Source organism: Ostrea edulis, chromosome 1 (genome assembly GCF_947568905.1).
Source record: "Ostrea edulis chromosome 1, xbOstEdul1.1, whole genome shotgun sequence".
In the NCBI taxonomy this organism is placed as follows: domain Eukaryota; kingdom Metazoa; phylum Mollusca; class Bivalvia; order Ostreida; family Ostreidae; genus Ostrea; species Ostrea edulis.
In genome coordinates this window covers 11,404,725-11,428,128 of record NC_079164.1, presented here as the reverse complement: position 1 = coordinate 11,428,128, position 23,404 = coordinate 11,404,725, and the positions used below count along the sequence as shown (strand labels likewise).

The 23,404-nt window shown below is 35.7% G+C and overlaps 2 protein-coding genes across 2 annotated transcripts; one reads left to right on the top strand and one right to left on the bottom strand.

Annotated features, from left to right (window-relative positions):
- Window positions 1–1,197: 1,197 nt before the first annotated feature.
- On the top strand, window positions 1,198–3,423 carry LOC125664378 (uncharacterized). Its single transcript, XM_048897099.2, has one exon. The coding sequence runs from the start codon at window positions 1,198–1,200 to the stop codon at window positions 3,421–3,423; it is 2,226 nt and encodes a 741-aa protein (XP_048753056.2).
- A 771-nt stretch (window positions 3,424–4,194) lies between these two features.
- LOC125664103 (E3 ubiquitin-protein ligase TRIM36-like) lies at window positions 4,195–10,278 on the bottom strand. Its single transcript, XM_048896649.2, has 2 exons — window positions 10,099–10,278; window positions 4,195–6,498 (listed from the first exon to the last, which is right to left on the bottom strand). Exon 2 carries the CDS (start codon window positions 6,469–6,471, stop codon window positions 4,819–4,821), a length of 1,653 nt encoding a protein of 550 aa, XP_048752606.1. The 5' UTR covers window positions 6,472–6,498; window positions 10,099–10,278; the 3' UTR covers window positions 4,195–4,818.
- Window positions 10,279–23,404: the final 13,126 nt, after the last annotated feature.

Genomic DNA, 23,404 nt, shown 5'->3' with positions numbered 1-23,404 from the left:
AACAGTAATTCACGATGGCCGTAATACCATGTTTGATCCATGTGACTCTCATTTCACCATTACAGAGAAAACATCATTTCATCAAGATGTATTTGCAACGACTCCATTTGATGAAACACCAGGACTTTCTACAGACGATCGAGTCTTTCTTGATATCATGAGCAAGGAACTGCATGTAGGACCAGATGGCAAATGGACCGCCCTTTTGCCATTTCGACCTGATAGACCTGCATTACCTAGCAACCGTGCTCAAGCCTATCGAAGGGCTGTGATATTGGACAATTCATTTCAGACCAACCCATCAAAGAAGGACCATGCTATAGAATTTATGAACAATATATTTAAGAAGGGACATGCGGAGATTGCACCCCCTCTACAACCAGATGAAGAACATTGGTTTTTGCCAATATTTGGTATTTATCACCCGATGAAACCCGGAAGGATTCGTATGGTTTTCGATTCGTCTGCGAAATATCAAGACTTGTCTTTGAATACAGTGCTTCTATCTGGACCAAATATGACCAACAGTCTCATTGGAGTATTAATGAGATTTCACATGGAAAGCTTTGCAATAACTGCAGATATTGAACACATGTTTCATTGTTTTGCCGTATCCTCACACCATCGAAATTACCTTCGTTTTTTCTGGTACACGGACAATGACCCAGATAAACCCCTTACAGAATACCGAATGTGTGTCCATGTATTTGGCAATACACCTTCCCCAGCTGTTGCCACCTTTGGCCTTCGACAAGCGGCTATCACTGCAGGACCGGAATTTGGAAAGGATGTTTATGAATTCATACGGAGGAATTTTTATGTGGATGATGCTCTTGTTTCATTACCAAGTACACATGAAGCAGTGGATCTATTACAACGTACACAACAAGCACTGATGACCCATGGAGGACTTAGATTGCACAAAATTGCATCAAGTAATCCTACGTTGATGCAACATTTTCCTACTAAAGACTTAGCAAGGGATCTCATAGATCTAGATTTCACCAAGGAAGAGCTACCTGCGCAAAGGAGCTTAGGTCTAGTATGGGATCTGCAAACTGACTCATTCGGATTCAGATTGAATTTGGAAGAAGGCCATATACTCGCAGAGAGGTACTTTCATGTGTAAACAGCCTTTATGACCCTCTTGGCTTTATCGCTCCGATAACCATTCAAGGGAAAATACTCTTAAGAGAGATGATGCAATCACCATGTATAGATTGGGATGCTGACTTACCCGAAGAATATCTTTCGACATGGCTTACATGGACACACTCGCTGAGCATTATTGAGGATTTTAAGGTTCCCCGGAAATACTTATCCATTGGATTTTCAGAACTTGGGAACAAACAAGTTTTGATATTCTCGGATGCATCAGAATTAGCTATATCGGCTGTAGCTTACCTACATGATAACAGAGACAGCTCCCTAGGATTCATCATAGGAAAATCTAAAGTTGCTCCAAGGCTAGCTTCTTCTGTGCCACGTTTGGAATTATGTGCTGCAGTGTTAGGAGTCGAGATTGCTTGTATTATCCGTGATCAATTGGACATTAGCGCTGATCATTTCCAGTTCTTTATTGACAGTAAGATAGTATTAGGATACATCCACAACCACACTAAGAGATTTCTTACTTATGTGAGTAACAGGATTCAGCGCATCCTCAACTTTACCTCAGCAGATCATTGGAACTTCATTGCAACCAATCAAAATCCTGCCGATCACGGTACTAAGCCTACCTCTAACAGAGCTGTCTACGACTCATGGATTTGTGGACCTGTAGAATGGCTACAATTTCAGGACATAAACTCAATTCAAGCTCCAATGTTTGAACTTGTAGAACCGAACTTGGACAAGGAAATAAAGCAAGAAGTTCTCATTAATAAAGTGCACTCATCTAGTCCACCATTTGGTACTCACCATTTTGAAAAGTTTTCTTCATGGAGGAATCTTGTACATGCTATCGCCTCATTGAAGTTATTGGTCAGGAGAAGGAAACGGCGCAGTGAGAATGACAAACAGTTAGGTGATACAGAGGAAGACAAGATACATGCTCGCAAGGACGCGGAGGAATTCATAATTCGCTTAATTCAGAGTGAAAATTTTGGAAAGGAAAGAGATGCACTTAAAGATGGCAAAATACTCCGTAAGGATAGTTGCATTTCTAAACTGGATCCATTTTTGAACAATAAGGATATATTGCAAGTTGGTGGCAGACTGCGACATTCTGAATTTGACCTGGGTGAAAGAAATCCAATTCTTATGCCTGGAAAACATCGTGTTTCAAGACTGTTAGTTGTACAGTATCATGAGGAAACACACCACCAAGGTCGCCATATAACCGAAGGTGCCATAAGAAATGCGGGATGGTGGATTACAGGTGCCAAACGTTTGATATCCTCCATAATACATAAGTGTGTGAAGTGTAGAAGAGGACGCGGGAAGTTTCTCAACCAGAAAATGGCTGATCTTCCACCTGAGCGTTTGAAATCATCGCCTCCTTTTACTTATGTTGGAATTGATTGTTTCGGTCCATGGAATGTGACAACGAGAAAAACACGTGGCGGCAGCGCAGACTCCAAGAGATGGGCTGTGCTCTTTACATGTTTGTGTTCAAGGGCTGTACATATAGAAGTGATTGAACAAATGAGTACACCGTCATTTATTAATGCCCTAAGACGTTTCTACGCAACCCGTGGTGCTGTAAAAGAATTCTACTCAGACAGAGGAACGAACTTCATTGGAGCTGTCCGTGAACTCGGAATCGGCTCAATAAATGTGGAGGATCCCCCTATTCAGAACATGTTAACAGAAAGAAACACTGTGTGGAAGTTTAACACTCCCTACTCTTCACATATGGGAGGAACATGGGAACGCCTCATAGGAATCACACGTCGCATTTTAGATGCCATACTACTTGAAGTAAAACACACCAAGCTAACACACGAAGTGCTCTGTACATTTTTTGCCGAGGTTGTTAATATTATCAACAATAGACCTCTCGTACCGGTGTCCAGTGATTCCGATTTACCATCCGTACTTACTCCGAATGTTTTGTTAACACAGAAGATTGGGGACGTGTCCGATGCCCCTTTGAACCTTAATGTGCGCGATTTATACACTTCCCAATGGAAGATTGTACAAGTCCTTGCTGACAGGTTTTGGGAACGTTGGCGCAAACAGTATTTACAGTCTCTACAGTCGCGCAACAAATGGAAGGAGGTCAAACCAAATATTCAAGTTGGTGATGTCGTCATTCTAAAGGACAATGAACAGTATAGAAACTTTTGGCCTCTAAGTCGCGTTACCCGAGTGTTCCCTAGTAGCGATGACCTAGTTCGCAAAGTGGAAGTTGTCACCTTCGCAGATGGAATTAAACATACTTATGTCCGACCAATTACTCATGTGATTCCACTATTTTGACTTTACACAGACTAGATGTATTCATCGCTTTACGTATTTTGTTGTAATGTTTCACATTGTGCCTTCACATGTTTCATGTAAATTTGGGAAACTTATGATATTTCATATCAGGCTGGGAGTGTTATGTATTCACATAGGAATTTGAGTTATCTCTCTTAGACCATGTTAGTAATCAAGGCGATCCGTCTCTGTTTGAACGTTATTGGTTCCGTAATTTATAATTCGTAGTTCCTGCGCACGAGATTTGCTTGCTCCAAGCACATATGTAACAAATTATGGACTGATGCCTCCCTGCACTATGTTTATTTACCACAATGCACAGTACGACTTATACAGTAATAAACTTCATTGAAAGAAAAAACATGCTGACTATATTGTGGTTAACATCTGCAAAAAGGCAGAACAGCTTGATAATATAAATGAATTCTTAACAGCAGACAATTCTTGACAACTCAATTTGGGATGATTTCTATTTATCTGTGTTGATGTTGTAGGAATATTTAGATACAAGCTGTGATGGTATTGATGATGAACAGAAGATTGTGACCCTGAGTTTGAAGATCTATGATTACGAATGCATGCTGGGGCCACTATCTCTTCTGTACTACAAAACTAACTAAGTACTCAGTAATAATGTAAGACTGTGCTCTAAATTATGTTTATCGATGTAATAGTATACACATTGAAATTAAAGAGATAATTTACAGAGTAATGTTTATTATACATGTATATACAATAAAACATGATAAAACAATTAATAAAAGACATAATTAACACACAGAATAAAGTTTATTCATTATATACACAATACAACATGATAAAACAATAAAAAGACATAATTAACACAGAATAATGTTTATCTATTATATATACAATAAAACATGATCAAACAATAAAAAGACATAATTAACACAGAATAATGTTTATCTATTATATATACAATAAAACATGATCAAACAATAAAAAGACATAATTAACACAGAATAATGTTTATCTATTATATATACAATAAAACATGATCAAACAATAAAAGACATAATTAACACAGAATAATGTTTATATATTATATATACAATAAAACATGATCAAACAATAAAAGACATAATTAACACACAGATAAATGTTCAGACACAAATAAACCACAACAAATCTACTGTGTCAATACACAGGTTAGTTACACACCACAAAACATGGCTGTAATTAACATTCAGCTGTAATTAACACTGTTTAGGGCTGTAATTGGCAGATTTTCTAGATGTAATTAACACTTGTAATCCACACAGAGATGTAATTAACACTGTGTTGGTAGATGTAATTAACACTGTGTTGGTAGATGTAATTAACACTGTTGGTAGATGTAATTAACACTGTAAAGATGTGTAATTAACACTGTGTTTATAAATATTGGATTTTCTTCACTTTAGCAGTGTGCCACTCAGCCACAAAGAGGTTGTCTCTGATGTCCACACATAAATCCCATGGATCGCGTAAATCACAGTGAATGTAACGGAGGAACTGTCCGTCCTGATCTAGGATGTGGATACGGTTATTGCCACAGTCTGCTGTCAGGATGTGACTCTGGCTGTCTGTAGTGATGCCGACTGGACTAAATGATTGCTCGGTATTAGAGGGATGACCAGTGTATCTAAATCGGAGTTTTCCTGACTGATTGACCACCACTACTGCACTAGCTCTACAGTCAGCCACACAGATATCCAGGTTCCTGTTCTCACTGAGGTATTTAATGTTACCAGATGAATAGAGAGGACGACTCTGATCATCAAACTGAATGCTTTGTTTTTCTGTGGAGCCGGAGTAACGCACGACTTTGGATTGTTCTCCATCATCACTGTACATGGTAACCAGGAGATCGTTAGCCGTGGTACAGCAGACACCGTGAGGTCTCCACCCCTGTAGTGTGATTACAGTCTGTATCTTTTTATTCTTAATTAGGTTTATATTGTTACTATCAGTATAAACAAGATCTCCGTCCCGTGTCACTGCTATGTCTTCTGGTGTTTCCCCTGACTTGGTTTGTATTGATGTCAGTAGTTTACTCTGGAGGTTGAGCAGCTTCATGGTTTTGTTCTCCCCGCATGTCCAGACTTGATCTTCACTTAGGCAGCTAACACTGAATAGTCTGTTATACCCAGTGTCTATGGTGGCGGTGATTCGCGGCTCATCAAGCAGTGGTTTGACTGGAGGAGACGATACAGCTTCTGCTGACTTCATTGTGTAGCCTTGTTCTGTGTTAATGGATAATGGCGACAGAGAACCAAACATTTCACGGAGCTTTTCTGTGTTTATTTTCTGAGGAGATAAACTCGGTAATGTGACTCGGACTTTAGGAGGTAATTGTCGGAACTCGCCATTCCTAGATTTGTAAGTAGACGTTAGAGAGACGTCCTTGGTGTTCAGTATTTTCTTCAGGTCCTCAATGATCTTTCTAAGTTCTGTAATTCTCTGTGTAATTTCATCTGTGTTTTTATCTAGAGCGGCCAGGTGTTTATTTTTCATCTCCTGGATGTCGGATTTCCGCTGGTTGACAATGGCGGTAACCTCCCGGTGTAAGGCTTCTCCTTGTTGATCGGCAGCTGTTGTCAGTTCCCCGTAATTCGTTTCTAACTCGGATTTCTCATTTCGGACATCAGAGGCCATTTCTTCATATCGGGGATAAATTCTGCTCTCTAGTTCCTCTAAATCTTTTTGTAAACTTTCTGTTTTAGCGCTGAATTTTTCCAGAACATCACATAAATTGTGCCCTCTATGTTTTTTTGAGACACAGGTAGAACACACAGGAACGTCACATTCCTCACAGTAAAGTTCGCTATGTTTATCCGCGTGTGTCGGACATTTTGGGTAGTTAGGAGTAGACTTCCTGTGTAAAAAGGACACGACATTGTGTTTTTTAGATGAATCAGAAAGGTGTTCCCCAACACAGGCCTTGCATAAGTTTACATTACAAAGTTCACAGTGACTCTGTAGGTCGACAGTTTCACAGAGGTCACACAGTAGGACGGTCTGGGCACTGCGTTGGGGGTGCAGCATTTCTGGTATCTGAGTCACACAAGTTTACTGTCAATAAATAAAAAGAGAAAAATTAAATAAGTTGACGGGTTAAATAGTATACAAGCTAGAATTACAACGTGATATTAAAACTAGTCATTCAATCTAATTTTCTTCAATACGGTGACGGGTGGTTTCGTCCCGATTACATATTCGCAGTCTTCACGAAAAACTTTGTGAAGCACAGGCCCTTCGGGCCTCCCAGTATAATAATTTTGCAAGCCCGAACAATATTTTACAGGCCCAAAATGTTTTTTTTCTAATTTGATTACTTGTCATTTGCAAGGTGTTGCATGCTGATTCTACACTATAGATACATGTATGTTCTACTGTAGGAAAATACATATTAAGATGATCTTAGTTAGAGAACAACTGAAATCAAAAGGATTATCTTATTTTATTTTTTGAACATATCAATCTCGAAGATGCTACAGCAGCTCATGTTCTACTTTATTTTGTAAACACCACATACAAAACATTTTGTTTTCTCCAGAATTTAATCTTAGCAAAGGCCCACCCTTGGTCCAATGGGGCATGAATTTTCGTTTCTCTTTTCTCCTTGTACGACCGTGTTTTTAGCTCTTCTGAGCCAAAGGCTCAAAGAGCTAATGCTATGGCCATTTGTGCGGTGTGCGTAAACTTTTTAGAAAAAGGGCTATAACTCAAGAACCCCTTGGCCAATTTTTTTCAAATTTGTTACAGGGTATCATTGGCCCAAGGGCTTTCATACATACTAAATAGAAGGATGTGACCCTTTAACAAGGGGAGATAATCAGGAAAATACAAACAAAAGTAGTGGTTGCTAAAAAATCTTCTTCTCAAGAACCACTGGGCAGATTATCACCAAACTTACACATAAGGATGAGGATATGTTGTAGATTAAAAATTGTTCAAGGCATTACCCTGGGGCAAAGGGCGTGGTCTCAAGGTCACTTCAAAGTTGACCTAAATTTATATTTCCTTAAATCTTTGATATTTTAGTCATTATAAGGACTAGGATCATCAAATTTTGACAGTTGATGCATCTTAGGACCTTGTGTCAAGTTGTCTCAAAAGTAGGTCACGGTGACCTACTTTTTGAATTTTGCAGGTATTTATTTTAAAATTAATTTTGATGCATATCTTGGACACTTTGAAGCCTATGATCATCAAAACTTGTCAGTTGGTGGATCATGGGACCTTGAAATGCGTCAACTGAAAAATAGGTCACCGTGACCTACTTTCTGAATTTTATGGCTTATCATTTATAGATATATTTTAAGTTGTTATTTCAAATACCGAAAGGTTTAGAATCATCAAATCTTGTAAGTTGATGCATCTTGAGGCCTTGAAACATATTTATAAAAAAAGTAGGTCAGAGTGACCTACTTTTTGAATTTTGCAGATATTCAAATTTCACATTTTCAATTTTAGATGCATATTTTGGGCACTGTAAAACCTAGGATCATCAAACTTTGTCAGTTGATGCGTCTTCAGTCTTCGGTTTGTGTTGACCAAAAAGTAGGTCACCGTGACCTACTTTTGGTATTTGACAGCTAAATTACTATATTTCAGACACTATTTGACCTACAATCATCAAACTTTGTCAGTTGATGCATCTTGAGTCTTCGGAGTGTATCGACCAAAAAGTAGGTCACTGTGACCTACTTTTGGCATTTGACAGGTATATTTATATATTTCAGTCACTAATTGACCTACAATCATCAAACTTTGACAGTTGATGTATCTTGAGTCTACGGAGTGTGTCGACCAAAAAGTAGGTCACCTTGACCTACTTTTGGAATTTGACGGCTATATTTATATATTTCAGATACTATTTGACCTACAGTCATCAAACTTTGTCAGTTGATGCGTCTTGCATGTTCAAAGGGTGTCGACCAAAAAGTAGGTCACCTTGACCTACTTTTGGAATTGGACGGCTATATTTATATAATTCAGATACTATTTGACCTACAGTCATCAAACTTTGTCAGTTGATGGGTCTTGCATGTTCGAAGGGTTTCGACCAAAAAGTAGGTCACCTTGACCTACTTTTGGAATTGGATGGCTATATTTATATATTTCAGATACTATTTGACCTACAGTCATCAAACTTTGTCAGTTGATGGGTCTTGCATGTTCGGAGTTCGCTGACCAAAAAGTAGGTCACCATGACCTACGATTGGAATTTGACAGCTATATTTCAATATTCAGATACTAATTGGCTTAAAATCATCAAACTTTGTCAGTTGATATTTCTTGGGTTCTCAAAATGTGTAAACCAAAAAGTAGGTCACATTGACCTACTTTTTTTGAATTCTTAGGATTTAACTAAAGATTTAGAATACTAAGAGGCTAAGAATAGAAATGGTGGGGTTGTACAATTTATCAGAAGAGCGATTCTAGGCCCTTGGGCCTCTTGTTTTATTTGGATCTGATGGTTGTGATTGCGAAATACGCTCGTGAGGTCTGGAATTTCACGGATGAGCCCCTTCCCTACACCGACACTGGAAGTTAATGTAAAATATAGTATGTGTATTTTTTATACATGCACATACTACATGTATATATTTACATTAACTTCCAGTGCCCTTGCCTCCCTGTACTTCAGAAAAGGCAGCATGGTTGATCGTTTTTCGATGCAAATCCTGACAAAGTCTGAGTCAATCTCACGCTTTATTTGTAATATATACAAAACATACAATAAACATTTACAGGCCCGCCGGACTCCTGGGTTAAATATTTTTAGAAGCCCGATCCCGATTTTACTAGCCTCGGGCATCGGGCCATCGGTTAACGTCGAAGACTGATTCGCACCTAGTGGATTCGCACCTTTACCTGTACGCCCCAAGTGGATTCGTCCTGAGTGGTTTCGCCCCCTATTGAATATGTAGCAACAGTGGTCGGAACGATTGATCAGTGCATACTCTCCGTTAACGATGAGCAATTAAATTGAATTGAAATTAGGGGATGAATGTTATATATTAATTTACCGACGCCCAAGGTATGTTCATTTTGATCATTATACCAACAATTTTTGGATGTTTACATATGGCAACAGTGGTCGGGACGATTGATCAGAGCATACTCTCTTTTAACGATGAGCAATTGAATTGAAATTAATGAATATTATACAGTATATTAATTTACCGATGTCCAAACTATGTCCATTTCTATCATTATACCAAGAATTTTTGCCATGGCAAGTAGCATTCATTGTGGAAAATCAGTAAGTAAAAATTATCATATGAAACAGAATTAGTATTATGTAGATAAAATTAGTGTGTCTATTATGTGATTTTATTAATCTTGGATATATTTATATAAATCTCGAAATGAAGAATTCAATTTATAGCCTAAACTTTAAGCAGCAATATTTAAGTGAAAGTAGTTGATCATTTTAAAAAAGTGAGAATTTTGATGTTAAATCGTTATAATTTTAAGATATGTTAAATTGTTATATTATTGGGGCGAAACCACTCGATTATAAGGCAATGTTCTACCTTATGTTACCTGCATTGAAATTGGGACGAAACCACTTGGTGCGAATCCACTAGGTGCGAATATGTAATCGGGACGAAACGACCCGCATTCCTTAAATACAATGAAAATATGAACAGTAATACATACCAAAGATACAACCTCTCCTTCATCTAAACTGCATACATTATGATCAGTGAGAGCAGATCTTTCGCATTAATTATATTTTGATCATTTAAACAACTATCTTATTCAGTTTTAACCATTTTACGGTACTGCAATGTTTGTCACACCCGTAAATCCAATATGGCCTCCCCGATATGTCGACCTTCCGTCTACAGGTTTAGTCCTGTGATTTAAATGCGCGGCATCAGTTTGTATAGGCTATCTAGATTACTTGTTTAACTTCAGAGCACAAAAGAATGAAACAGTCATACCAATATTCTCTGTCTATTGATTTTACGGTATCAAAACAAACACAACAATTTCAAAGAGGATAGATAAACATCATGATAAATTGTGTGAGGGAAAAAAATAGGAAATAAATATAAAGGGACCCCCTTTTTTCCCCTTGTCTGTACACCGTACAATGCAATGTCCCTTACAGATACCTTGTGTAATCACTCTGAATAGATTGTCTTCATTATGGGCACGAGCCGGCCCATTATATAAGTTTGGAGAAGTCGCCTGCGTTTCTGTGTTAGTAACTCGATATATACAGTGGAGCTGCTCAATGCATTAACCCTTTAACTACCAGAAATTTTCGAGTTTTCCTTCAAAGCTGATTTAAATATTTCAAATTGAAATTAAAGCATTTTCTAGTCATATTTTCGTAATATAACCTATGCATATTCTGAAAGGAAAAATCTTGAAGATTTTAATTATGCATTAAAATGTGGTGTAACGGTTGCCATGACAACAAAAATACCCCACAAATCCCCAAAAATGTATTTTTTCACCATTTTCGTCACATAAAACACAGAAATTGAATATTTATCAGCCATCATTTAAATAAATTTTAGGAATAGTTGTATTCATATGTACATGTATTACATGTATTCATGAAATTGAGTGTCATTTATTGTAAATATAATCATACATGTACATTAACATTGAAGTACAAGATGCCCATAAGTTACAGTAGACTACGTGTAATTATTGTAAAATGTTCCTTAAAACTTGAAGAAATTTTTAAATGAAAATCAAAACTTTCTCCACGCATATTTTTAGAATATAACTCATAAAAATTTCAAAATGAAAAAAGTTAGTTTCTTATTATGCAGTGTAATGAATTTTTACAGTTACCATGGCAACTAAATGAGTCCATGAATCACAAAAATATGTTGTTGTTTTTTCCCGGTACATTTTTGTTGTTGATTTTTCATTCCTTCCTTCACATGAAAATACAAATTGACCAGTAAACTGCTACACTAAGTTTTGAATTATGTAGTATGATCTGATGTTATAGTTGCCATGGCAACACAATAACCCATAAATCGTTAAAATGAGGTTTTCATCCTTTTCTTCCCTTGAAATAGAAAAATTGTTCAATAAACTATCACAATATTTACGACATGTACGTAATTATATCATGGAAACTAGCAGTACAAGTTCAAATATACATGTGAGGTTTATAAACCTACAATACATACAACCATATGCCTACAGAAATTAAATACCTTTATAACTCTCCAAATTCTAATATAATATTGTTCAGTAGATCATAAATGCTTCAATAGCTTAGTTGGTTTATAATACAATAAGCCAAATACATGTACATTGCATCCGCGCAAGTCACGCTTACTAAGTCCGGGAGTACCGTACGTATGTACATTAGGCGTGGTTTGCGACGGTGAATATATTGGTAAAACAGTGTACCATATATTTACAGCGTTATATGATCTAAATTAATTGTTACTGATTTTTTTTCTATTTATATTATAAAAATAATGCGTACACTGTATCGCCTCGATCACGCATAGAGAACTACACCATCGGCACCGACGCTTTTTTCGCTGATGTCTCACATGCAAGCCGTTTTCTCATCGGACTGAAGAAGTTTCCGATCAGACACTGGGCAACGTCTAGTGAAAATCAATTAGAGAGTAATGCCTGTGAGGTTTCACGGTACCTGGGGTGTTCAACCATAGAATATAAAACGTGTTTCCTGCAGGCACGTATAATAGGGGGAGGGGGTGTTGCCATCCCCCAACTTTTCTCAACACCTTTTAATGTTAAAAGATATATTTGGTGACCCCTCCCATATTTTATGATAGTATTGAAATATAAAAATGTAAAGTCGAAGTTATGAATTAAACTTGTGTACATGTATTGAAAGGTGTGCAATCCCCTCCCCCTTTTTAAGAAGTCGAAGTTTGGGAGTATTTATGAGTCGGTGCTAATACATGTCACACCCCTGAATTTAAAATCTAAAATTTATTTTCGGAAATTTTTAAAGGTTGCACGTTACTCCCGCATCCCCACCCCGAGTTTGGAGAATTTAAGTGCTGATTGTCCTAAAGAAGAACTTTTTTAATGTTTTTGGTTTATCTATTCATTTATCCATTTATTTATTTTTATTTCCTCGTCAAGAAATTTAGACAATGGTGTAGGGATTTTTTTCCGGCTTCCCCTCCCCCTGTTGAAAAATTATGCTACATACATGTACGTGCCTGTCCTGTATAAAATACCTGCATGTCGTAATGCGGTTATCTTGCAGGTCTTTGTGTACTGAGTATGTACCGTACATAATAGAATCCCTTTTTACAAAGTGGTTTCCATATGAGTGAAATTTTTTTTACATGTAGTGATAATTGATTAGTAATATTTTAAGCGTACTTTTAAAAGTATCACTATTTAGTACTATATGTAGATCAGAGAGTCTTCGTCGGCACCGTACACAATCGTAATTTTTCTCTGACATAATTCAAAATGTTTGCAATATTTTGTATTTACATATATGCATATTTTATGCTGTAGAATCACGTGTATGTGTGTGTGTGTTTTATGGTGTTTTTTCAAATAACGGAAATTTTATCAAAATTGTTGCCATTGTCATCAAATATTGAAAATAAATTACTGATGCATTGTCATCTCACCAGTACATATAGAAATGATTATATGTCTCTGTATATTTTGATATCGGGTAATTGGTTAATTCCCATCAAAAATACGCATTTCGTTTGTCGGGGTCCAGTTGGGGTCAGGCTGTCCTGTATTCGATCTGCTTTCTGTTCCTTGCATATCTATAACTTTTGCTATTTCCCCAAAACTGAAGTAACAGTATACATGATATAAGAGGGGGCGGACAGGATGAGAGGAAGGAGGTGCATGGAAGAGGAGAAAGATGTTTAGTGGGGAGGTTCTTATACTTCTTTTCTTATAACTCCTTCGTTTTTCCTTTTTCACATCTAATCTGCATCAACGGCTATACGTATTCGATGCCGTACCCATTGTGTTTTAACAGATAAAAGAAACAATTAACAAATACAGAATATAAAGAATACATTTGCAATATCGCGTAAGCCTGTTATATCTCTATGTATCATAATCGTTGTCGTGCATATGGGTAGTGAACTGGCATGCAATACGCTTTAGTACCCAAATGAAATATGCAATGCATCACTATTCAGGGGAAGGGAGGGGGAGAGGGCCACCCCTACCCCCCCCCTCATGTAAGGAGTCAAGTTCATGAGAAGGACCAACATCTTCATGGAACTTTACAATATTTACGCCATGGAGTTGATGCGACTAGAAGTAGAAATCCTCGTCCGTAATGTCACTCAAATGACTGTCCAGTGTACACTGGTGACCGTGTTTCTATATATTCTGATTCATTGTCCTTATTATAGAAACTTCTTCATAACTGTAGTCATCTACACCAATGTCTGACGGTGACCCAGCGGACAACAAAACTGAGCCTGTATCGCTTCCAGCGCTATACTCCATGATTAAATTATGCGCTGTTTATGTTGCAGTCATGGCAATGTAACAAGAAATGGAAATATTTAGTCAAAACAACTCATTTGCCTTACTTGTACTGAAGTTATTTTTCTTTAAATTCTAACAGATTATTATTGCAAATAAACGGAAAAATCATAATCTAAACGCTAACACTTTTAAATGAGTATACATACTTACATCTAACACACACTGACAACTTGTTCGTAATGATTAACTTATAAAAATGTACATTTTAGTCCTTTCCATAGCCTACATCATATTTATTGCCTATTCATCTAATGGAAATATACATATATACCTTTTTTTAATTCATGCATGCGAGACACTCAAATGTAAACAAAACTTTATTCTTCTAGATTATATAATACATGTACGTGAAAAAGATAGAGAGAGAAAAAAAACACAAATTCCGTGCGCTTTAGCCATTTTTCACACACATATACTTAGGCTGAATGCGGACATGTATGTGAAAAAGATAGAGAAAAAACCACAAATCCAGTGCGCATTATACCACCTTCACACTCACGGATTTTTCTTACGAGTCCTTAAGGATCTCCGACTCGTAGTCAATCACAAGCATTCGTAAATCACTCGTCGTTATCCATGTCTAAATCGTAACATTCCGTGTACTTTTATGGATTTGTGGAATACGTAAGGATCCGTAAGAAAAATCCCATATACCTAGGCTGAAGGCGGACACGCTTACACAGGGAAATAAATGTACATTGTATTTAGGTTGTAAAATAGTAGTTCTAATTCATAAAACAAAAACAAAAACCCAATCACAGATTTACCGTTATAAATTTATTTACTTTTTCCACGTAAATATAGTTATGTATCGTTATATAATCTATTTGCGCAACACACACGCACGCTAATGTCAAATGACGTCAAAGTGCATTTTTATCGCGTTTAACTTGTAAAATGCATTACTTTCATGAAGAAATAGGTCTATGACACTTGCCCGTACCTAAATATGACCGTAAGAAAAAAAGAAGCAAATGTTTCAACCTTTCCAAATATGATATACGTTTTTAAATATTGTGTTGTTTATAAAACATTTTACTAACAGAATATAACACAATTTTTGTCATTTCGGCTTAATTTTCCTACTTTCCGGTAACGATGTGCGATTTTGAATGCATGTTTTCGACTAGTTCCCAACATCGTACAGAAAAACTTTGAGTAGAAAAAATGTTTAGTTTTTACTCTACTTTTAGAAAATATCATATGTTTCATAATATTCCAATTATTAACAAAACGCCCCCAATTTAATCCCATCGGCACATAAAAGGCGTCACTGGGCGTTAAAGGGTTAAACGCTGATTTAATAAATTATTTTCAAATTATTGAATCATACACGAAAAACAAAAACTAAAGCAGATTAATTTGAACGGAAATATTACATTAGATACGTATTCAGTATATATGTATATATAATTAACATTGTCCAGGCGCGAATCTAGAAAATTTTCAGGAGGGGGGATGAACCTGAGGATTAAGTTTTTAATATCATGATATGTATTTTGTGTATTTTTTTATCGCCTGCATTAGGTTTTATAGCTTAGTTACCAAATAAAATCACTCTTTAAAAAAGAATTTAAAATGACAAACGAATTTACAAAGGGGTATGATCAAAAGTTCAATGTGTGACCAAAAAATGCTGAATTCACCTAAATTTCATTAACGCCCCACTACTTTCAAACTAAATTTGATGAATGTCGAAAATAATGAAAATCAGTGTGTGAAATGACAGAAACTTACAGGAGTTTAACCCCCCCCCCCCCTAACTATTTAATTTAGATTTTTATCATACAATCAATGCGATGCAGTAATAATGTTCCCGGAAAAATATAGATACCATACTCTGATACCTCTCCCTTTCTTTCGCAGTCTCTTTTTAAAACCTTAATCAAAGGGGTGTGTGTTGCAACATCATTTTCCCCACTTAATTTGTTCATCGCCGGATTTCGTCAAAAATTCTCTAATTTTTACCAGCCTTCGCGGTGTAATTTTCTTGCGCTTTGAAACAAAGGAATTCTTTGGAACACATTTTCTGAAAATATTTAGTTGTTACACTTTCCAGAAATTTCCGGCCCATAAATTTAGTGCCTGTACCAATGTTTCTTGTTCATATTGATATAAGTTACGGAGAAATCGTGGACTGTTATATTTTTACAGGTGATTAGGTAAGGATGTTCTGCTTCACATTTTTACAGGTGATTAGGTAAAGGTATTCTGCTTTAGGTTTTTACAGGTGATTAGGTAAAGGTATTCTGCTTTACGTTTGTACAGGTGATTAGGTAAGGGTATTCTGATTTACGTTTTTACAGGTGATTAGGAAAGGATAATCTGCTTTACGTTTTTACAGGTGATCAGATAAGGATAATCTGCTTTACGTTTTTACAGGTGATCAGATAAGGATATTTTGCTTTAGGTTTTTACAGGTGATTAGGTAAGGGTATTGTGCTTTACTTTTGTACAGGTGATTAGGTAAAGATATTCTGCTTTACGTTTTTACAGGTGATTATCTAAGGGTATTTACAGGTGATTAGGTAAGAATATTCTGCTTTACACATGCGTTTTTTCTCGTAGTCAGAATGATTGATCCGACGTTTCGTTGCCTATTTCAGAGACTTTGCCGACAGTGCAACAAACCAGAAACTGTCTTAACGATTTGTATCAGTAAATAACGCTAGTAAATATATGAAATTTGTGACGTAATATAACAATATGTTTGTTTTTGTTGTAGATTGGGTTGACTGGAATAATGAACCTCCAGATATTTTATGTAAATACAGCGTGTATGATTAAAATTCTGTTTCACTCGCGCATGCGGGCTCATTGTGTGTTAGTGTTTGAGTTTTATGTTCTCTAGAACTGGTAAGTTAGAATATAGATGATGTAAGGAATAAATGATGCCAGGTTGTATGTATAATGAGAGTATAAAACAATGGAGACATGGGATGAATTACAAATACTCGGCGAACCATCCTCTGAAACATCGACGTACAAAAGTTTGCTTCATTGTCGTACCTAAATGCGCATTGGTCACGAGTAATTCAAGAACCCTACTTGGAGAAAAGTCTATGTGATAATTAAATTTTGCGTGGTACTTCATAAAGGGACTGATTCGCGATTTTACTCAAAATTTTGTTTCTCACTTTTAATGATCAAAACTTGCTGTCTAATGTGTTTAAAATATTTCGCATAAAATTAAGGTTATACATTCTCACAGACGCCCATTTCAGACAGGTTTTTTTTAAAAATTTGTTTTCTAAACAAAGATTGCGGTATGTTATTTACGGAATTTTCAAAAGAAATGGATTTCGATCTAAGTTTATTATATCTTTCACATTTCAAGCGCTGAAGAAATTTTCTGAAATGTTTTGATAAGCGAAAATACAAATGGTGAAGGGGTACTTCAAGCGCAGCCTTAAAATCCTAAAAATGAAGAACAATAATACAGGGGGGGGGGGGGGGGGGTTGATCTATCAGGGTTTGAACTTGAATTTTCGCTGGACTATATTAGTTTGGAAAATTCAGGACAATATACTATTGCTATACACCCATTCTCAGTTAATGTGGACAATTCGCAAATCTATTTGTACTTTTTCATATAGCTAAATGATTGCAGAAAAGAGAAATAATATAATTATCTGCATGTCATTGACATGCGTTTTATTTTTACACAATGTCAAACATAAGCACCCTCTAACAAGTAAATTAAGACTTGAAATGTACATGTTACACGTGATCGCACATTGTTGGAGTTGATTTTATTATCAACTCTATGCAGTCACTCGGCTCAAGGTGGTGTGGACCTGAGCACTTCCTTACAAACAGATGTAATGTTCAGCGCTTGCAGGAAATAGTTCTTGACCGTTTACGCATTACACGTTTAAATGCATAGTTCTTTCCACCGTCGGTCAATTGAGTATGTACATTGAAAAACGACCAAAATATCACCAGAAATACAATCTAATGTCAACAGCGATATTTCACAGCATTCAAACATTCCTACGCGCTTACAGAATATCACCGATCGTAATATACAGTACAGGTCAAAAACACGGAAAACACTGAAAGTGAGCCTAGAAAAAGTCAATGTCTTTGAAATTGCGCTTTCTGCGTATTCTATAGCATTTGAGTGGACCTCTCAAATCCAAAGATACATACATGTACACACGTGTCCACAATCGGGAAAACAAACGATCGGCAACGATTTGTGTTGACGTCAAATTGAAGCGAACCTAAAATATCGTGAATCGTCACATTTAATGCTGAATTAAATTAAATATTGATGAAAAACCCAAATATTTTGTTGTTTTCAAGAAAATTTGTCATAAGTTTGAAAATCAAACCACACGCCATAAAATTTCAGGGTTTTTTAATACACATTTCCCCGTGGACTGCGACCAAGTTCTTAAGCAGCCAGCGTCAGCTGAATGACAGATAGAGCACGTGTACCTCGTGTGTAACAATAGAAATGAAATGTCAATTTAGTTTTCCTTTGTGAATGGTGAAAAAACTTTCCATTTAAAAAGATATATATATTTTCCTGTGGGCCGCGACAAAGTTTTTATTGCCTTTAAGAGTCATAATAGTGAAATAACTTTCCATAATATCTGATTAATAAATATTCAATTAGACTTTTACATTACTAATTGTGTAGAATCAATCACACTTATATTCTGTATGCACTTCTCTGTCGATTCACATAATCTTCATTATTTATTCACAAAAGTTGAACCCATTATTTTCTTTTAAGTTAAAATCACTCAATAAAAAAGAGGGAGTGAAAAAAATGAACTTCTTGATATTTTGTTCATCATTTTGACTGTTATGAAAAATTTTCATAGTTGTATGTATCATTTACTGAAAGTTTTGTTTTACTATAAAGTCATTCACTTATCACATCTTAAAATACAAATTGGATTCTTTCTTCCACTTAAATAGATGAAAATATATTGTCGCAGTCAACAATTTATCCCAAGGCGAGGTCCTTCATGCAAATACCATAGCTTCACGAAAAAAAAAGGTGTACTAGAATATCGTTAAGGTAGTACTCTACATCGTCATAATGGCTAACTTCCTTTAGAAACATTTCCTTTTCAAGTAAAATACCAAGCCGAGTAGCTCAGTAGGTTAGAATACCGACTGCTGAACTGTAGGTCGTAGGTTCGAGTCCAGCAGGGGTTTAAATTTTTTTTCCAGATTACCTTCTACTAAAACTGTATTTTTTGACAAAGTAAATTTAAGGTACTCCGTCCCTCGGGTGCAAAAAATGAAGATGTATTTTTTTTACCATTATTGTGAAGCTTTTCTTACGTACTTGTTATTATGACAAAGAATTGATAATTATTTACCATTGTATCCAGGTGATCTTATGAGATAATTGATCATTACGTATACAGTAAATGATAGAAAACAAAAAGAGTTATCTCAGTTTTATCAAATTGTATTTCATATACTGTATATTGACTTGTTTGCTTCCTAAACAAAATATCCATTGGGTGAAAGGATTACAAAAATAAAAATAAATTGCATTGTATCCAGTAAAATATAAAAGATAATGACTGAAATCAATATGACATCAATTTTCAGAATGTTGAGTTATCTCTCTTCCATGAATTTGGACACAGCAGTAATGACATCGATGAAGTCAGGGTGGTTATTTTCATCGGTACATGTGTTAATGGTTGTAGTAGCAGTAGACGATGCTTTCTTGAACCGACCTTTCTTATCTCTTTCTCGTATACAATTCCCCTCCATTTCCGTTTGTTTACATCTGTGAATTCTTATTCTTTTTTTCAAAGAAGAGTTCCAAAAAAATATAAATGCCGGAATTTATGATACGAATAAACTTTTTCCGGATTTTACGCGAGTTACCAAACCTTGCTGAGGATTGGAGTCCCTTAAACACGAAAGGTCTTCTGCGGTCGTGTTTATCTTTTATAGCAACGTAACACACGACTACATACACGAAAGTACTTTCGTGTATGTAGTCGTGCGTGACGTTGCTATGAGAGATAAACACGACTGAAGAAAACCGGTAACACGGTCGAAATATTTCTACAAAGTGTTTAGAGTTTTTTCTATATTTTACTTCCAAAAAAGAGACTTTTTTAAAATATATATTTATTTATTTAAGGAATGACTTTAATTCTGGGGCAAGTTATATGAGTGGAGAGTTAAGCGCCCTTGGTAGTAAGTGGTCAGTAACAAAGGAGCTCGTACAAATATGTGGAAAAACATCTATTAAATCTTGGGATGGATTGCCAGAAATTTTCCAGAAGATCAAAGGAGTGCTATAGGTTGATGAGACCATGTTTAGCTAAAATCTTAGCTATAAAATGTGAGTAATTTCAAAAAACTTTGACGAACCATTGTTGATATGATTTCTGCTCACCCTGGTGATGTCGTTGTCGTTGTCGGATTTCAATCAACCGTGATGATATTGTTAATTCGCATCGGGTAGGGGCACCCACCAACCGCCATAGGATACACACACCTAAACAGATCATCGCAAGGCTACGTTCAGCAGGCCTGAAATTTAGATTAGTGAAAAGCCATAAGAGTCTAAAACGAAATTCGGAGACAAAACATGTGTCAATCAATGAAGATCTGACGAAACGTAGAGACAAATTATTGTTCCTGTGCCGTCAGCTCTGTCGTGAACAAGTGATTCTGCAGGCGTGGTCTTCCAACGGTAAAATTCGTATTAGAGATCACAGACAGAAAACTCACATCATCAGACAAGAGAGTGACCTATGTCCGTTTGGTCATACCCCGACGCCAACTGAGAGCTGACTCTGAGTGTACCTATATATGATGTATATATTATGTCCAAGAAGTAAATACGACTACGTACAGTATTTTGAAATGTAATACCAATTATTTAGCTATTTTATGTTTATAATATTACTACACTGATAATATTACTATACCGAAAACAAATACTTTCATACTCACAAGTTTTCCAGTTAAAATTTTACCTTAAAATTCATATGGCCTCAAATTTCAATTATTTTGTCCTTTTTTTCTGCAATTCACCCCTCCTATTTTCCTACCCTACATGTTTTGTATGCTTTATTTGCCATTGTTTTTCTGTTATTTGCATGAACTCATTTATTTTGAAATGTCTTGTATTACTACCATGGTAGTACTGTACTCATGTGAATTGTTGCCTTGTATGTATTTGTGTTTTTTCTCTTTTTCTTCCATACCATTTTGTTTACTTACAATCAAACCTTATGTGCAGTTTGTCATGCAACCATATTTGTATATTCTAGGTCTTCAGAAATACATGTCCTAATATTTAAACCCTCAACAGGAAACATTTTCTATGATTGCAGGTACATATTTTCAAATTACATATACCACAACTTAGATAATGGGTAACTCCATTGAACAATTCCGAGCTGCAATCGGTCTTTTCTATTTATCAGGTAGAGGTACTTACAAAAGACAACGTTTTATTGTGTTACCGTTTTCATGTTTTATGCATTTCCTCAAACATATTTTAAAACTACTCACTAGTTGTTTGACATTCATTAAGCTTAGATCTGTGTTTATCAATTTTTATCTTCAGTTTTTCATATTTGTTTTGTTAGTTTGCGGCGATATAGAGTTAAACCCGGGTCCTACTGCTGAAAATGTCCTTGACATATTACATCTGAATATCCGAAGTATTAGACACAAACTAGGTCATTTAAATTCTTTTGTTCATGACTTTGATATTTTATGTTTTTCTGAAACCCATCTAGATATTTCAGTGAGCAACGATAAATTACTTCTTGACGGCTTTAATAAAATAATTCGTAAAGATAGAAATTGTTTTGGAGGCGGTGTTATGATATATTTGTCAAATCAAATACGCGCTACAAGACGCCCAGACTTTGAGCCCGCCGATCTTGAGTGTATATGGATTGAAGTAGATAACAATACCTGTGTTTATCATCTTTGCTGTATTTATAGGCCTCCCAGTTCCGACAGCTCTTTTTGGTCCAAACTTTCGTGGAGTTTAGACACAGTTAGCGAATATTCCGACAAAATAATCATAGTAGGCGATTTAAATCACACAATATTCGTGAAATTATTTCAACTCATGGTCTAGTAAATAATATAACTGTCGCTACACGGAACCTGGCACTGCTTGACCCAATATTGACCTCTACAGAGATTCAATTGTGTGAATCGGGTATATTAAAAATCGAACCGACGATCAGTGATCATAGTGCCACATACATCTCCCTCTTTTCGAACATAAAGTACAATCGTGTATACACGCGTAAAGTATAGATTTATAAAAATGCTGACTTTATAAAACTCAATTATTTAATTGAAAATTGTAACTGGGCAAATATTATCAACGGAGCAGATACTTTAGAGTTGGCAACCAAAAAATTTACATCCGAATTTCTTTCTTGTGTTCGTCAATGTATACCTGAACAAATTATATCAGTTCGTCCACGAGATAAACCATGGTTTGATTCTATGATACGGAAGACAATCAGAATTAGAGATCGACTTCGCAATAAAGCATTAAAATCAAAAAATGACTCCGACTGGTCCGCTTATAGACAAGTTCGGACTTCGGTTAACAATATGAAAAAACACGCGATAACAAATTATTATGACAATATAGAAACCTACTTAGACGATTCTAGTAAAGACAATAATAAGTTATATTGGAAGTTGATGAAAGACTCGTTTAATATTATATCATCGAATGAAATACCTCCAATACAAATTAATGATAACGACAGCGATAACAAGTTAGTATATTCTGATTCTGATAAAATAGAAGCATTGAATGCATATTTTTCATCAATTACCAATATTGATGACACCAATGAAACACTACCAAACATGTATTGCTTATGTAATGGTTCCTTAAATAACATTATTATTGAAGAACAAGAAGTATCGGATATTATTACAATACCCCCAGTTAATAAAGCTGTTGGCCCAGATAGCATTAGCCATAAAATGTTGAAATCAACAAAAACTACCATTATCAAACCACTTACTATGCTATTCAACAGATCATTGTCAGAAAATATTTTCCCATCTTTTTGGAAAATTGCTCACGTCATTCCTCTTTTTAAGAAGGAAGACCCGTCAATAGTATCTAATTATAGACCTGTCTCGCTATTATCATGCGTTAGTAAAGTTATGGAGAGAATTATTTTCAAACATGTATATAATTATTTTCATAGTAATGATCTATTTTATCGATATCAAGCTGGATTTTTACCAGGTCATTCTACAGTTTATCAATTATTAGAAACTTATCATAGTATTGTTCAAAGTATTGATGAAGGGAAATCATGTTGTATGATATTTTGTGACCTATCAAAAGCATTTGATAGAGTATGGCATAATGGTCTTATTTTCAAATTACAAACTTATGGTATATCTGGTAGTCTTTTGCATTGGTTCAGAAGCTACTTATGTCACAGATCACAAAAAGTAATGTATAAGGACC